Below are 17,097 nucleotides of genomic sequence, written 5' to 3'. Positions count from 1 at the left end.
GCTATCTCACCAAACAAATGCTAGTTGGCCACATGGATGGACAAAAGCTTAGACTAGTCTCAGTAGAAACAAAGATAATGAAAGAATCCAACACATTGTGTCTATGAGGAGGGCAAGGGCAAGGGCAGGGCCCCCCCGCCCACCCCACCCCACCACCACCAGACATTGAAGCCTGTGCCTGCCTATATTATTGTGTCTGGTCTAACTGTGGGCATTCGACTCTTTTTTTCTACATCACCCACAGCTATAACACTTCCTATGAGACATGCTGATAGCTTTTACTTATCCTCCTCCCGTGGGATGATTGTAACGACCAACTGTTCTAGGCTTTGTTAGGCATTTTTTTTTTTCCGTACAACTAAAGAGGTTATAAGATCAACTCCAATCTCAAATAGTAGTTTGATGATTAAGCTAAATAATTTGACTCAGTTAATCACTCAACAGTACAATTTATTTGAAGGAGTAGCTTATAGTTTAGAGCAAGATTCATTGTTGTTAGTTTAGTTCAAAATAATAATTCGATGATGTGTACAACTTAAAGTTTAGATTATGCAGTTTAATATATTAGTTAAAGTTTGGTAGTCAAACTAATGCCTATGTATTATGGAGTCTTTCGTATAACATTCGGGGGACTCTTGAATGATTAAAAGAAAGAAAGAAAGTCACAACCACTTAAAAGCTAATGACTTTGTTAATGGGAAAGTTTTTTGGGCCCTAGTATAGGCTAGAAATCTTGGGTTAGGTGTGGTCCAAGTCCACGTAGGGTTCGGACCCATGGGCTATTTGGTCTCTAGAAGTAGGGTCTGAGATGAGTTGGCTTATCAATTCTACATGGATTTCAAAATTGTCAATTGGTTCTATTTGGAGAGAATTAATTGATTTTATTTGAAAATTGATCTTATTACTTGTTACTTTTAAATAATAATAAAATTCATCTAATATTTTCTTTTATTTTTCATATTTTATTCCTGCACATTAATAAAATGTAACAAAATAAGAGTTAATTTGAGATTTGTAGAAATTAATTTAAGTGGGAAATATATTTCATATAAACTATACCTCAAATAATTAAATTATTTATACTTACTAGAATCAATCTAAATCTACTAAGATCAATTTAAAATTTCATCACTTAGTTATTTCCAATAGCGAGTTTGGAGAAATTATAATTCCAAATTAATTGAATTTTATCACTACAAACCCCCGAAATATCTAAAAAAATGTAAGCCAATTCACAATATTAATTTTTTTATTTTATAATAATAATAATATTACTCTCAATCTCTTCAACTACTTAGTTTTTTTTTAAAAATTAAATGGTATCATTTTTGTTTCCTTTCTCCATTTGACTTAGTTTCTAAATATCCGAAGTCATTTGAGTTCATTATACCACGTCAGCACAGACACCCAACCCTAGTAAGTGCTTAACACGTGAAACGACCAATCATTTGCCTCCACGTCTTCCAATCCCCCGTCCCATATAAACGCTGCACTCACCTCTACACCTCCGCCGCTGGCCCATGATAATTTGAACTCGTTCGGGCGTTACACCTTACCGCTTTTTACCCCCCCGGCTCTCGGATCCTCCTCTCCCCGGCCATGGCGACTCGTCGGAAACCCTCGTCGACCACGTCGAAACCCTCTCAGATCTCGTCGGAGTCGGTCGAGCAAGACCGGAAAACGTCGCCGGAGGACCCTCCATTGGCTCCTCCAAAGCTAGGGTTTATCTCCGCCGCCTCCGCTGTCTTGTTCGTCCCTTTCTTTTACCTCCTGTTCTTCCACTACCCGATCGAATCCGATCTGAGGCGGTCCATCGGGATCTGCGCTGCCATGAGCTTTGGCGGCTTCGTCATTGCACTCCGGATGATCCCTGTGGCCGCGCGATACGTGCTGCGCCGGAATCTCTTCGGATACGACATTAACAAGAAGGGAACTCCTCAGGGTGCCATCAAAGTGTTAGTCTTTTTGCACCTCCTTTGATGGATTCTGACCTTGATGTGTGATGTTTGGTAATTTTAATGTGTCTTGGTGCTATCTGTTCTCAAGTTGATATATAGGTTTCTTTTACTGCATAATTTTGCATACAATTCGTAATTTCGCTGCAAATATTAGTAATTTGATGCATTATGTTATGATCTTTTTTACAAAAGAAGATCGCAAATAGGGTAGCTTGTAATCTACAACGATAAATCGAATTTTCATAAATTGATGTGTTGGTTTTTATTTTATTTTATACAGATGTTATCATTGAACTACATTTCCGAGTCTCAAATTAACCTGTGGAATTTGCATTTTTATTCCTCTATATATCTTTTGCTCCTCCATTCGAGCTTGTTTCTTAGTCGTAATGCCCACCATCTATAACACTAAATGGGTGCCCAAAGGACGAAGTATATATGGGGAAAACTTTTAGTCACGATATATTTTGTCCTTTATTAACCTTGATGGGTACTCAAACAAGATATTAACTTAGAAGTGTAGCATAAGGGACAGTTACTGATTAGTTAATTAATAGCTAATCAACTAACATAATGAACCAGTTTTAGATATGTTAAATATTTCACAACAGTTATCTGATCTATATTATCCTAAACAGTTAATATATTGCTATGTGTAACAAAATCATCAGGATGGAATGACATGTGAAAAAGGTAAGACACAGTGGTTCAAATCTTTATGCACGGAAGCAAATAAAAGTAGCTAGCTTATGGGGACAACTATTTAACCTGTTAATTGTTTATGATTTCTTGTTGACATCAATAAAATCTGATTTGTTCTTAAGCTTTCTTGTCTATGGTTTACTGATCTCAGTTTTTTCTGTTTTAGGCCTGAGTCACTAGGCATTGTTATTGGGATTGTCTACTTGGTGATAGCCATAATGTTTCAACATTTCAACTTCACATCAGATTCCAGTGTATGTTTCTTGTTTCTTTGATACGGCATTTATATATTGAGTATTGTGGCTGTTACAGTGTTTTATGTACAAGATAGTTCTTAAATCATATTGTGCTTTTGGTTCTTTTGAAGATAATATGTTATACTTAATTATCCACTGTTCTAATTTCTATGTAATCCTTGAGGAACAACCTCTCTTATTTATTTTTAGAGGTTAGCCCAGCGTGAAGTTTTTGACTTGTCTATGCTCAAAACTGTAAGCCAGTGGCACCATCTCTGTAAAATTTATTTAACCTGACAGATTACAATTAGTGCTTTGCTCTGACTGTTCATTCATGCATGCCTTTGCTATTCCGGTGTACTTTCTAATTTGTTAGTTTTAACAACACAAAATGTCTGCTTGTCTGTTATCTTATTGCAGTGGCTTGTCGAATATAATGCAGCATTAGCGTCTATCTGCTTTATGATTCTCCTTGGATTTGTGGATGATGTTCTCGATATCCCATGGAGAGTGTATGTTCTTTATCATCTTTAGTGATTACACAACTTATCTGTACATGTTTGCGTAATCCATCTATTTTCCTATTGACAAGTTCTTTCATTTCTAATCTAAGGTTTTGATGATATCAGACTAATTCTAATACAACTGTGAACTTAGGAAATTGGTCTTGCCCTCGTTTGCAGCACTTCCTTTGTTGATGGCATATGCTGGCCATACTTCCATCATCATACCGAAACCTCTAATACCATATGTTGGAGTAGCAGTTTTGGATTTAGGTAAGCTTACAAAATAATTTCCAAGATGAAGTAGCAAAGTATCAACAATATAAGAAGTAAACACTACGTTGAATCTTAATGTGTTATGGAATTATTTAATTGTTTACTGTGCAAGCTTTTCAGCAGCAGAAATTTTGTGCATAGAAAGAGAAGACCAAAATGGAGAAATTTTGCAACTGCTAAACTTTTTCTTTTCACTTTATTCAGCAAAATATAGTTGGATGATATATCATCAGTTAAGTCATAATCATCATTAACTTAGTTTGGTCCAAAAGCATCTGGCATTTAAAGATTCCAGAATACCTTTAAAAAACTTTGAAAGGTAGTTGTTCCAAATTGTGGCTTTAAATTCATCTCAGAATGGCAGCTGCAAGCTTCTTTCTCACAACATCTGTGTAGTATTCTAGTTTTTTGTATTGCTCACATCAGCAACATGAAATGTTACATGAGACTTTAAACACTGAGATTAGCATCAACAACAATGCATTAGTTATTATTTAAAGGGGATTAGAAGTTTATTATTTACTACTCTTAGAAATGAAATCTCTTTGTTTTATACAAGGCGAAAACCTGTCAGTCAAATGAGACTACTTACAATGTGAAGGCAAATTCTTAATACTGCTCATATGTGAGTGATGATTTGTGTACTTTTAGCCCTTTGCCTTTTGATGTAATCTATGTTGTAGCTTTATTTATATTCTTTTTGCTTTTTGGGGGGAGGGCAGGTTGGATATACAAGCTATACATGGGAATGTTAGCGGTCTTCTGTACAAATTCTATCAACATACATGCTGGCCTAAATGGTCTTGAAGTTGGGCAAACAATTGTTATTTCAGCTGCGGTAAGAGCAATACCCTACAGAAGAACATTTAAATATATCTCAGCTCTAATGATAATTCTAGCTCTGAGTGCAGATTTTGATACATAATGTAATGCAAATAGGGGCATCTACAGACTCTGAGTATAAACAGGCTCATGCATTTTCCATTTACCTTGTCCTTCCTCTGCTGGCCACCTCATTGGCTTTATTTTCATTTAATTGGTAATGACCATTTGTGCAATTTTTTTTCTTTTTCAGATGAAGCAATTTTCAGACTTTATTAATTTCCAAATGCTATGGGTTTTTTTTTTTTTTTTAAATACCAGGTATCCGTCGTCAGTTTTTGTTGGTGATACCTATACCTACTTTGCTGGAATGGCCATGGCTGTGGTTGGAATTCTAGGCCATTTTAGGTAATATTGCCTCCATTATTTGCTTTCCATTTGTCAACTGAAATAGCCAGGTTACACTATACTTGTATGTAAGGTTTTATTTTATTGATAATGTGTTTCAAAATATTAAAAATGTGTAAAATTATTTAGAATATTTATCACTGGTCTTATAATGAATAATAAAGAATTTCATGATAAGGGATATCACATAGACAATATAATAAAACAGTAAATTAATAGCCACGTGCATATCCTCAAGAACCATGACACATACTAGAGATATCACATACTCATAACTAGAGATATTACAGTTCATAAGTTTTCACAAGGTTTTCAAGGAGAAAGACCAAACATAATAGAGGCCAAATTAAACTAAACTAACCATTCCAACTAGCTCTTCCTCACAAACTCTGCCCATTTTTGTCACAAATGGCCAAATGATGTAATCAAGGAGAAGGAAGCGCTGCTGCATAAAAAGGAACATGTTACCCAATAAGGTTCATTGACTCATCTGCTTTTAAGTCTTAAAGAATCTTATTAAGCTGATTCCCAGACGGAATTGCACAAGACGAATTTTGTCAAGTTGACTGTGCAAATGATTCAAACGATCATGTAGATATCCATGCTCCTCTCAGACTGATAATCCTCATCATCAGACTCATCGTAGACTCCTCATCTATGTCACTAGGAGCAGGTGTGGAACTTGACTGACTTGGAGAATCATATTTTTGACTTCTATTCAAGGTTTCCATTTCAAGTGAAGAAATGGATCAAAAAAGGGGACTTCTGCTACGGGCTATGCCACCCATTACTTTCATTGATTTGATGGAGGCTTCTGAAGGATGGACTTAAGCACCATTGAGAACACACAACTTGGACAAGAAAATACCAAAAGTTTTGCAACCCTTCCGTGGGAGAGTCCCTTTGAGCTGCACTATCATTGCAATCACACATAACGGACGGTAAATCAATAGGCGTTCCAATGATCATAGCAAAACAATCAAGCACGGTCCCTATTGATCATGGAATGTCTTGTCTTAGGAGTTATGTGTATAAGAAAGATGCAGCATCCGAGGAAACTGAAGTAAACAAACATGCATCACCATGTTTCACACCCACTCTTCATTTGGCCCAAGTAACAACATTGCCACTTTAGTGATGAAGAACTAGTTCGAATGTTTAGTGTAGTTTAGTTTGGTCTTTAGTATTTTTGGTCTCCTTAAAAGGCTTGTGAACTATAATATCTCTAGTATGTGTGGTTTGGTTCCTGAGAATATGCATGTGCTTACTATATGTTCCTTATCTTGACATTAATAACATACTAAAAGCATATTTAGTATGTTTTCCATGTCACACATCCATGGATAAGGAACATCATTGAAAAAAAATGCTTGTGTATATGTTATTCATGTCACACCTGCAGCAGCCTTTCAATACATTGCTAGACGCAAGCATTACAACATCCTAAAAGAGCATATCACAAGGGTTATGAGATTCAAATAAACCTACAAGACTCAAAAATACATATACTAAGCATATCTAGTATGTTATTCATGTCACACATCCATAGATAAGGAACATCCAATTACCACTTGATATAGAGGGCTTCATTGAAAAAAATTTGAAGTCTGATTGTTACGCTGAGTTATATACACTAATTAGTCTGCAGTGACTTACTCAAACATTCATTATGTTGTGCCACAGTCTATTTGGCCATTCTTTTGTTTCTATTTGCAGTGCTTCACAACTCCCAACTTGACAGTAAGTATTCTGTAGTAACAGAATCCATATCATGCTGAACTCTTATATAAGTTGTTTTATGGGGATAATCTAAAAGTTCTAATCAACCCTGAACTCTTGAAATGACTGTCATACTAGATACTAGGTAGGACTCCATCAACCTACTTTTGGACATTTTATGTTGGACTTTGTAGAAGTTGTATTTTGTCCTTGCTGGACCCACGTGGAGCTCGCATACATCATCAGTGCATTTGTGCAGCATATCATGTAACTTATTCTTAGATTACACTTAGACAATACATGTATCTGCTTGTTTTGCAGCCTCTATATTTTCTTTGCATAGAAGTAATTATTTATGCTCACATAGTTTATGTGCCTACTTACTGGAATGCATTATTTTGTGTTTATTCTTCATGGCAAGTATTAGTTGATTCTTAAAATAGAATTTCCTTTGTTGGAAAGGTCCCTTTTCCTGAAAAAGTTTCAGGTATTGCCCCTGTACTTTCCTACTGATTATGTGCAAGAAGAGTGAAGTTCCAAATGCATGATTAGAAGTTGCTTCTGAGCTGGCCTATGAGTTATCTTTGATTTCAGAAAGTAATTGAGAGATTGTTAACTCTTAGTTGATTGCTATTATTTTTTATTACATTTGTCTATATGCAGATGTTAAGTGTGTGCATCATACTAGTGTCCTGAGGCTTCCATCATGTTTGTTATCTTCATACATGTAAATGTGCATCCCATTGCTTAATACCATTTTTTTAGTTCCATCTTTGTGATGTGTTCTGCTATGGTGTTGTGTCTACCTAAATTAATTATCTTTTATATAACTAGTCATGTTTGTATTTGCAGTGAGACACTTTTGCTCTTCTTTTTGCCCCAAGTTCTGAACTTCCTTTATTCATGCCCACAGGTCTGTATAAACCTGTTTGCTCCTTTCTGTTTGCTCCTGGTTTAAGCATTTAATTTTCATTTTCCTTTATTCTTGCAGCTCTTTAAGATCATTCCTTGTCCAAGGCATCGGTTGCCGAGGTAGTTCTATTGTAGCTTAATCATGTTAATGTAGTCAGAAGCAAAGAGGTTCCCTTTGTAAAGATTCTGAAATCCTTGGGCCCTGCAGGTTTGATCCTCAAACAGGACTTTTGACTGGGACGAAGGACGGGACCCTCGTTAACCTATTTCTTCGACTGTTCGGTCAGTGCTCTGAGAAGTCGCTTTGCATCAGACTACTTATTTTTCAGGTAACTTCTATTCCATGTAGAAATTTGATTGTTCACAAGCTATTAACCATAGTGTTATAAAGAACTTTTAGCAATTTAAAGCACCAGTCACTATGGCAGCTTGCATATAGGTGGGTTAATTTTTAAGAAGTCTTCTAATACATTAGAGAGGCAAATGGATCAGAGCTCATGCAATGAGCACTTTCCTGTCATCCATTTCATGTTTACTTAGAGGAATATAATATTCGTCACCAATCTTAAATGCATAATACAACATTAAGATATAGAAGGATACTGGCCGTTGTTAGAGTTTTAGAATTTAGATGAGTCTTTGTTTCAACCTCACCCATGTATACTGTTTGTAAACTTAGCTAATATCTGATGAGTGGTGATTACACCTCCTCCAGTGATATTTTGGTCATTTCAATTATCAATCTTCTAATTTAGTGTCCTTGCATAGCATAAGAATAAATTAAATGGTTAATTACACCATACTCCTTCAACTATAGTTATTTTTATATAGACTCTCTCATTATCTTTTTTATAACACTTTGATTCTGCCAACTATTTTAATATCTTTCACTCTCATGTCCAGGTTAATAGAAATTTACAAATAATCATGTTACGCAAAACTTCTCTTTATTTCTTCTAAAGTAAGAGTAAAATTGTCTCGAGAAAGCTTAAAATTGAATGCGTGACAATCATGTTTTATCGTTTAAGGGAAAAAAAGATAATGGCTAACTAATGAAAAGGGCATTTTAAGAGATCTACATGTAACTATCCTTACATTAAATATTGTTCTCTCATTATTGATGGCATGCAATTTAATATGGCATTTCAACTCCATCTTTTTCATGCCTTTCTTTCTGGGATTTTTCAGTTCCTTCAGGTTAAGTATTCACTCGATCTATGATTATTGTCAACAGGCTTTGTCATGCCTTCTATGCTTCTGGTTGCGGTACATTCTAGCTGGATGGTACAAATGAAGCTTTGGAAAGTGCAGATCCAAAAGATCGGGATTTTGTACTGTTTAAACCCCCTGGTCTTGTTATTGTTACAAAGCTCACAGATCTACTATTCTCGAATGTAGTACATTATGACTAGGAAGATACGAATTGGTTACACATGATGACATGAATGAACGAGATCAATAACATCCTGTTTGTTTGCTTCTCTTTTTCACACAGTTAATAATTATTCTCATCCTCGTTCACTTATTTGTGTATTCTAATATTTTATACTAAAAGAACAGAGCTGATACAATTTTATTATTGATGTGATGTTAAGTTGACATTAAAGTAGTAAATAATAGTGAATTTGTAATAGAAATTAATAATATTTTAAATTAAAAGATAGAAATACTTTTGATTGTATGCGAAGTAGTAGTAATTATATGTTGTCTAATTTATAAGCAAAACAGTACTTTTGAGTTGTTATTATTAAATTAAGTTTTAGTTACTACACCTTGTCTAATACCATAATACGAACTGGAAGCCGATTCACTCTGCTTTTAGCCCGGCCCTTTACCGAGGAAAGAAATGTTGGGATGTGAATGTGTTGAGCTAAGTGTGGCTCAGCTCAATAGGCCCAAAACTGGTCCACCTCAAATTTATACTTTCATTTTAGATTAACAGTATAGCTAGAAATTGGATGATGTTTAAAGGGCTACATTTGAGTAATATAAGGGTGTCATGATTCCAGCTTACTTAAGCTTGAAAGAAGTTAAGAAAATGTAATCGAAATGCATGGTAATAAAAGTAGATTATTGTAAAGCTTCAATCTACTCTCGGTCTCTCGATACAAACCCTTCCAATTTGTTGCTGTTGATGAAAAATCTCAAAAGTGTTATCAATTTCCTCCTATATCTCAAAGATTTATCCACATAATTTGGTAGTAGATTAGCAATAAAACATATGTTTATTGGGTGCCTGTGACAAATGTCACATAATTTTCATAGGCTAAGACCAAAGCATTCAGTGAAAAGATGCCAAATAGGTTACTACACACATGAATGAACTGCGGCCTGGGGGAGAACAAAAACATCTCGTTTGTGATTGTAATTTATGCAGAAAATGCCGTAACCCACCCTCGTAGCAATCATAATTAATCCAACTCAATTAAGAAACTAAATCGACTCTGTTGTCTGGTTAGATTCATCTATCATCATGTTCCATAAGATTAAACCTCAAGAGTTGGTTAGAGTACTAAGAATGGAGGAGGAAAGACCATAACAGTATGCCCAGTACCCGGCTTTGTAAACCATCCACTCGTCGTCGTACGACTCTGTCGCATATGCTTGTAAGTTTGTGTAACCCACCACACCCCCTTACTCTGCACTCTCCCCCGTAGATCGAGCGAGAGGGAGAGTGGAAGTGAATCTCCATGGAGAAGCCGACGGAGATGAGCAGCTCCAAGATGTTTGGAGGATACAACCGGCGTTACAATCATTTTAGCCCAACACTCGGCTGCTCCATGACGTTCACCATCTTCTTCCCCGCTTCGCCCGCACCACACACGAAATTCCCTGTAAGCTCCAAGATGCCTCTTCCGATCTGAACGTGAGGTGTTTGATTTTATTACTATGCGTATGAGTGATGGAGAAGAAGGGGAGGAACCGAGATTAGATACGTGATTAGGGATTCTTGCTTGTGGTTTAGATGTCCACGTCCCACTGCAGTAGGTTTCCACCAATGCGTACGAGAATTACTCCTCTCGCTCTTCTTGTGGTCTCACAATTAATTCGACTTGTGATTCATCTATAAAAGATGATCAGAAATTGTTCATGAATTCTTCCTACGTCGTTTTTTTCTAATCTATGTTGATTCTTCACTAAGGAAAGTGTGGGCTTTGCAGCACTAAGCTATTGATTTTACTGTTGACCATATGCCGGTTTGTTGCTTGTATTGCTGCCTGTTTCAAGTCGACGAGTTAAGGATTTTGGTATCTCTAAGTCTTGGTGATTACCGGATTTATGTGTTGCAGATTCTCTACTGGCTATCTGGCCTGACATGTACGGATGAGAATTTCATTACAATATCTGGTGCCCAACGGATGGCTTCTGCCAAGGGCGTCGCTTTAGTTGCTCCTGATACATCTCCAAGTAAGTAGTAGCATTGCTCTTCTTCTTTATTTTCTGACAACATTCATTTATATTTTCATTTACTATCTTTCACTTTTCACATGCTGCTTGCTATTTGACATATTCCAAATTCAAACGAAATGTTATGACACCTATCACTTGTGGGATTGTCTGATACTGGTTTTAAGATGCATCAATCCATACCTTTATTTGTTTAATGATTTTTTTCCTGAAGGTTTAAGCCATGGCATCTAAATCCTGTTAATTACTTCCTTTTGATGCTAGCTGCATGTTCTTTATACTAACTTAACGCTCCTTCCATCATAAAGGTCGTAGCCCATCCTAACTGGCTACATCAGAATCAGTACAGCTCTTCGACTATACTTATGTTGTTATGGATTTAATTAACTCTTAAACCCCTCTTAAAGGTTTCAAGTTAATCAAGACACTGTCATACATATAAGATATGTATCCTATTTGTCATCATTAGAGGGTCCCCCTCTACATGATGCAAAGCATTAAGGAGTTTCTTCCTTTTCCTTACGATGATTACTTTAATCCTGTATCATATGTAACCCTAAGATAGTAAAATGTATTAATCAACATGATCCATTGCAAATTTTCTTCTATTTTGACTTTCTATTACTGGGGTAGTTGGTTGTTGATTATGTATTTTTTTGTGATTTAATGCAGGAGGGCTAAACATAGAAGGAGAGGCAGATAGTTGGGACTTTGGTGTGGGTAAGGCTGGAAGCTATAAGTTTCGATCAATCTGATCTTTAATACTATCTTTTGAATGAATTAATTGCTATAATTTTCATTTAGCTGGTGCATATTTATGCAAGAATAACATGGCTATAAGCCTATTCAAGATTATGCACATATCTCATCATGCTAAACAGTCCCACTAGTATGTCCAATTAGCTTCTGTTATGGGAGGAAAATGCAAATTGGCTTTTGAGCACTATGATGTTTGAGACTACTGAATCTTCAGGATATTATGAATATTGAGACATACCTTTCCTGGATAAATCAAAGAAAAAAGGGTAAAGATTATGACTATGCGTTTAGTTTATATGAGATTTTTAAACTACAACTGAAACTTGTCCGTTTGGTCTAGTTATTGATAAAGCTCTTGTCATTGTTATCATCATCCAGTTCTGGCAAAAATAGAATTAAGCTATAAAGTACGACTCAAAGTTTAGAACACTCATTGAGGACCTATTGTCAAGTGTCAACATGATATCAACACTTCAAAACTGATGGAGAACCAGTGCCATTTGGCAAGTAGGGAGATCCATCTAGCAGTATAAGCTCATGCAACTGATGAACAATAGTCTGAGCTTGTCCTTGGCTTGCAGTGAGTTTAGAAAAACAGAGATGCTTATTTTAGTAAGGCACAAAAAGTGGAACTGCAAGATGAAACCAATTTCAACTACATTCCCTTTCCCTTTGCTAAGATTTCATTCCTTCACCTAAAATATGATTATCTTCATCTGCAATATCTACCTTGTTTCTTGCACTATTTTGTTATACTACATATGATATCCATATTTCTAACTACATATGGTATCCTAATTCCTACCTTGTCACATTATTTGGAGTTAAGACCTCATCTAGAATGAATCTAATGCTAGCAAATTTCTTCAAATTATGCAACTTGCACATACTAGGTCCATATATGGATGACTGTAAAAGGTTTGAAACTTTGAATTTCCAGTCTATTTATTCAACTTGGTCTTTTTGCTCATTGGCTTTCATTTTAAGTAGTTTTGGTGGTTTTGGGTTCCTAGAGCTTTCCATTGGAAATGTATTAGTACTTTGGGGGAAAAAATGAAAAGAAGGGTTGACTGGAAGAAGGTAGGAAGCATGAAGGCAATCCTGAGGAAAGAACAGGAAAAAGCATAAGGGTGGGAGGGAGAGAGAGTTGGGGAAGGCAAAATGTGTTTGTGGGAGTTGACAGAGGAGTTCTTGGGCTTAGCACAGTCCTATGTTTTACCAGTTAATAACAATTTGCTTGTTATGGCTCCTGTATAGAAGTGCAATAAAGTCATGGAGACTAAGATATTGGAGGAGGCTATGTGCTGAAATTCCCATTTCAAATAGAGTCATGGAGAGGCACACCAATTAAGGGAATTCTTTCCCTGATTCCAACCTACTTCAGTATGAAAATTTAAAAGAGAGGAAAGGTCTAGTGAATCTAACCACTTCCCTATATAAGCACCATTGATAGAATGAAGAGGTTCACTATATATATATGTATGTATGTATGTATGTATGCATGCATGTATGTATGTATGTATGTATATATATATTTTGAATACAGATAAAATGTTTTTCTATATAACAAATCTGAGCACCGTCCTTAGCACATCTTACAGTGAATCTTCCTCTCTTGACTAGGAGCCGGATTTTACTTAAATGCCAGTAATGAGAAGTGGAAAAATTGGCGCATGTATGACTATATTGTCAAGGAGTTACCGAAAGTTCTGAGTGAAAATTTTGATCAGCTTGATACATCCTGTGCATCCATTTCTGGGCACTCAATGGGGGGACACGGAGCTCTGACAATATACTTGAAAAACCTTGACAAATACAAGGTACTTTCTGATGGGTTACATTATTTTTAAATGGGATTCACAGCTGTTTGTTTTTTCAATAAATTCACTAATGAAATCTTTACCCGGTGCTTGTCATAACTCGACATTATTCCAGTCAGTGTCTGCTTTTGCACCAATAGTCAATCCCATGAAATGCCCCTGGGGTCAGAAGGCTCTCTCAAACTACTTGGGTAGCAATCAGTCAGACTGGGAGGTAAGCATTCAATATATTTCTCTAGTTAGAACACTTTACTTATTGGGATAAATTCCTCCATTATCTTTTCTTCTTTGCCAGATATGAGAAATGTATTTGGATTTCTTATTAATTGCAGGAATATGACGCCACCTGCTTGGTTTTTAAGTGTAACAAAATTTCATATCCCATCCTGATAGATCAGGTAATGTGACCTTAATCTTAGAATAAGCTGAATGTGGACCCTATGCATCTTTTCCTTGTTTGCAACTCATCTGGTTCTCCTGCTAATATCCAATCTATTTTTTTGAAAACTAGATACTTAAATGCATGTTTCTCGGGCTTCCAGTTACTGGTTCTCAGGAGTCCAACAGCTATTCATAATTTCACTTGTACCACTATCCATGAAATCAGTAGAATTGTTAGTAATTGCTGCCATTGAACAATCTAAAAGGCATTCGAGATGCAGGTGGTTATGACGCTGCATAGATGTTTATTAGGCTGTTGTATATCTCCTATTGATTGCTTACTGCTATCTTGTCATACTGATGACATATCATTCTCACGTTATAATTGTTGTACTATTTTGGCATTGAATGCATCTTATTATGATCAGGGAGAGGATGACAAGTTCCTGCATGCCCAGCTGCTTCCGCACAACTTTGAGGAAGCTTGTAAGAGCGTCAATGCCCCATTAACTCTTCGAATGCAGCCTGGTTATGACCACTTCTACTACTTCATTGCTACCTTTATTGATGATCACATCTGCCATCATGCCCAAGCTCTTACGGCAGAGTTCATGACTTGAGAAATCTCCCTATTTGCTGGTTAACAGTTAGGAGTGTAGCATATCCTGAGTTTGAATCAGAAACAATTTTCCTGGTGAAAATCTTATCGAGTCTGTACTGCATTTATTTTGACTCAGTGATGACGAAGCATCCATATATGCATCTATTATTGGCTCCTTGGGTTTTTTTCATGGCACAAGTGACGAAGCATGCACGTACGAGTTAACTATAACAAATAATAAGGAACATTAATCCACGTAGACAAAGCAACTACTATATATAGCTCATCATCACATCGATCGATCACGTCTAACATGAAATAATGTTAGATTTTGGCATCTGACAATGTAAGCTGCATGCGGTCTTATCACTCTTTCTTACTAAACTTATCAGGCAAGGAAACAGCACCTATGTAGATGGAGAATATATGGGCTATGGGATTGAAATAGTTTTGGTGTACTAGAGCTCTTTTGTGCTACATGAATTGACAGGAGTAACATGTATATATATATATGTGTGTGTGTGTGTGTGTGTGTATATATGGATCCACAGCATCGAATCTTGAAGCAGACTAGTTGTGGCTCCAAAGTGGAAAACTTACTTTTTGGCAGGATAAAATCTCATCTTTTCAATGCTTTGGAAAAGGAAATGCTGTGTGTCATCCGGGCTCATATGTAAGAAAGGAGAATAGATTAATGAACTGGTGGAACATATATGTATATATATACATATTTAATGGGCTATTTATAGCATCGATCATTGCCTCACCAAGTGAACACGATCGGCCAGTGTGATCTTGTGCACCCTATTATTGTTCTTGCTATATATAGCATTAAAGAGTTTTTGGCCAAACTAGTCCTATCTTGAAAAAAAATTTAATCTTATTAGTCATTTATTTGAAGAATTTTAAATAAAATACTAATAGATTCAACTAGATCGACCTTAATTCTTTTTTTTTTTCTTTTTGGTTTGCCACACATAAGAAGTCTTGTATATAAAAAGAAGATGCTAAATTTATTAACATTTATTCTTCTTAAATAAAACGCTAATAAGTTTAGTATTTTTCTAACTGCTTTAGAAATGTAAATATATTTTAGTAGTAAGTTCCGAGTGGCGTCTTTTTCGTTATAAAAAATAAATAAATAAAAGTTTAGAAGAAGGCTAATTTAGTCAAAAGAAACTCTAGCATTAAAAAGCTAAAAAACAACAGTAGCTAGTACTAAGATGGTGTAGTTGGAGATAAAATTGTGAGTGGGGGGAAATGTAGGGGAATGAGCATAGCTAAGGCATATAAGTGACACAACATAAAGAATAGTGTGATGATGGATGCTTTGCTTTGCCCTGGCAAAGTCTGTAGACAGACAAGGGGACAAGATGGGAGTGGAATGTAGTGAGATGGAGGAGGCAACCATGCATGAGAGAAGAAAGAAAGAAAGAAGGAAGAGGAGACTGTGGCCTATATAGCCAATTCCTCCTCCCTCTCTACCTCTGCCTCTAGGGTTTGTCCAACACCCACTTTTTCAAAACAGTTGGTGCTGCTTAGTCTTTACATGGCATGATAAATATTCTTGGTTGTGGTGTTTGATCCCTAAAGAGTAGTACAAAGAACTCATTATGTGATCTTTTAATGGATCTTTTGAGTACCACTCTTAAAAGCAAGGTCTCCCTTTCCTTTCTTGTGGCTATCATCTCCCCCCCTCCCCTAGCTAGGGAAATTTAATACAAATGAATGAAGTATTTGCTTCTCCCTAACAGTTACATTTGGCTTTGCCTCCCATACACCAACTTGCTCTTTACTCTTGGCTTTGGAGATATATATATATATATATTTATATATATATATATATATATATTTGAGATTTAATTCTCTGAGTGGCCACATAGATTATAGGGTGGTGCAACCTCTATACTTAGGGAATGATTACTTTAACAACTTGGAGAGGTATATATATATATATTGATAACAAATTTTAATTAATGCAAACGAATTATTTGGTCAAAGCTAAGCTAGTGTTAAATTTTTTTCCTATGTGGTCATATGACCAAGATTCTATAAATTTACTCCATGATTTTGATAGAAAAATTATGAAATACATGCACTTTTTAAGGTTAAGGTGCACCGTTAACTTTACTAATAAAAATTTGTCTCACGAACTAATTTATATATATATAGTCTCGGGACCACTGGATCGAAATCACCGTGTACATACCCATCTTTTGGGTCATGTTCGGGTCAAAATTTAAATCTAAATTCTGGCGCAGGCACCCAATCCACTCAAACCCACTAGCATGCAGACTTAACTAAACTAAACTAAACTAACCACTGATCCATAGATTACATAAATAGATATATAAAACCTAGGCACATAGATTGCATGATATCATTGGGCATCCATTGTAGAGAGGATGCAAATAATTGTTGTTGTTGTTGCATCTGGGACAAAGAATTAAAGAGGCTTTTGGTATACTTTCTAGGAGTGAGCTTATTACAGTTACTTTGCACACAACTGTTTGTTAGGTGACCGTTGGTTAAAAGGTAGTGGAAACATCAACTACTCCTTTATACATATATATATATATATATATATATATA

General features: G+C 35.9%; 2 protein-coding genes across 2 annotated transcripts; both read left to right on the top strand.

Annotated features, from left to right (window-relative positions):
- Positions 1 to 1,498: 1,498 nt before the first annotated feature.
- Positions 1,499 to 9,028, top strand: LOC140779351 (uncharacterized). Its single transcript, XM_073124375.1, has 11 exons — positions 1,499 to 1,955; positions 2,827 to 2,914; positions 3,317 to 3,408; positions 3,554 to 3,672; positions 4,398 to 4,513; positions 4,587 to 4,714; positions 4,819 to 4,905; positions 7,477 to 7,537; positions 7,616 to 7,656; positions 7,745 to 7,865; positions 8,771 to 9,028. The coding sequence occupies exons 1-11, from the start codon at positions 1,600 to 1,602 to the stop codon at positions 8,828 to 8,830; spliced, it is 1,269 nt and encodes a 422-aa protein (XP_072980476.1). The 5' UTR covers positions 1,499 to 1,599; the 3' UTR covers positions 8,831 to 9,028.
- A 957-nt stretch (positions 9,029 to 9,985) lies between these two features.
- Positions 9,986 to 14,665, top strand: LOC140778184 (S-formylglutathione hydrolase-like). Its single transcript, XM_073122771.1, has 7 exons — positions 9,986 to 10,370; positions 10,827 to 10,944; positions 11,617 to 11,664; positions 13,327 to 13,523; positions 13,639 to 13,737; positions 13,856 to 13,921; positions 14,333 to 14,665. Exons 1-7 carry the CDS (start codon positions 10,227 to 10,229, stop codon positions 14,522 to 14,524), a joined length of 864 nt encoding a protein of 287 aa, XP_072978872.1. The 5' UTR covers positions 9,986 to 10,226; the 3' UTR covers positions 14,525 to 14,665.
- Positions 14,666 to 17,097: the final 2,432 nt, after the last annotated feature.

The sequence above is a fragment of the Typha angustifolia genome, chromosome 15 (assembly GCF_048772165.1).
Source record: "Typha angustifolia cultivar Huaian chromosome 15, ASM4877216v1, whole genome shotgun sequence".
Taxonomy (NCBI): domain Eukaryota; kingdom Viridiplantae; phylum Streptophyta; class Magnoliopsida; order Poales; family Typhaceae; genus Typha; species Typha angustifolia.
The sequence above is the reverse complement of the archived record's forward strand: the minus strand, read 5'-3'. Positions and strand labels throughout refer to the sequence as shown.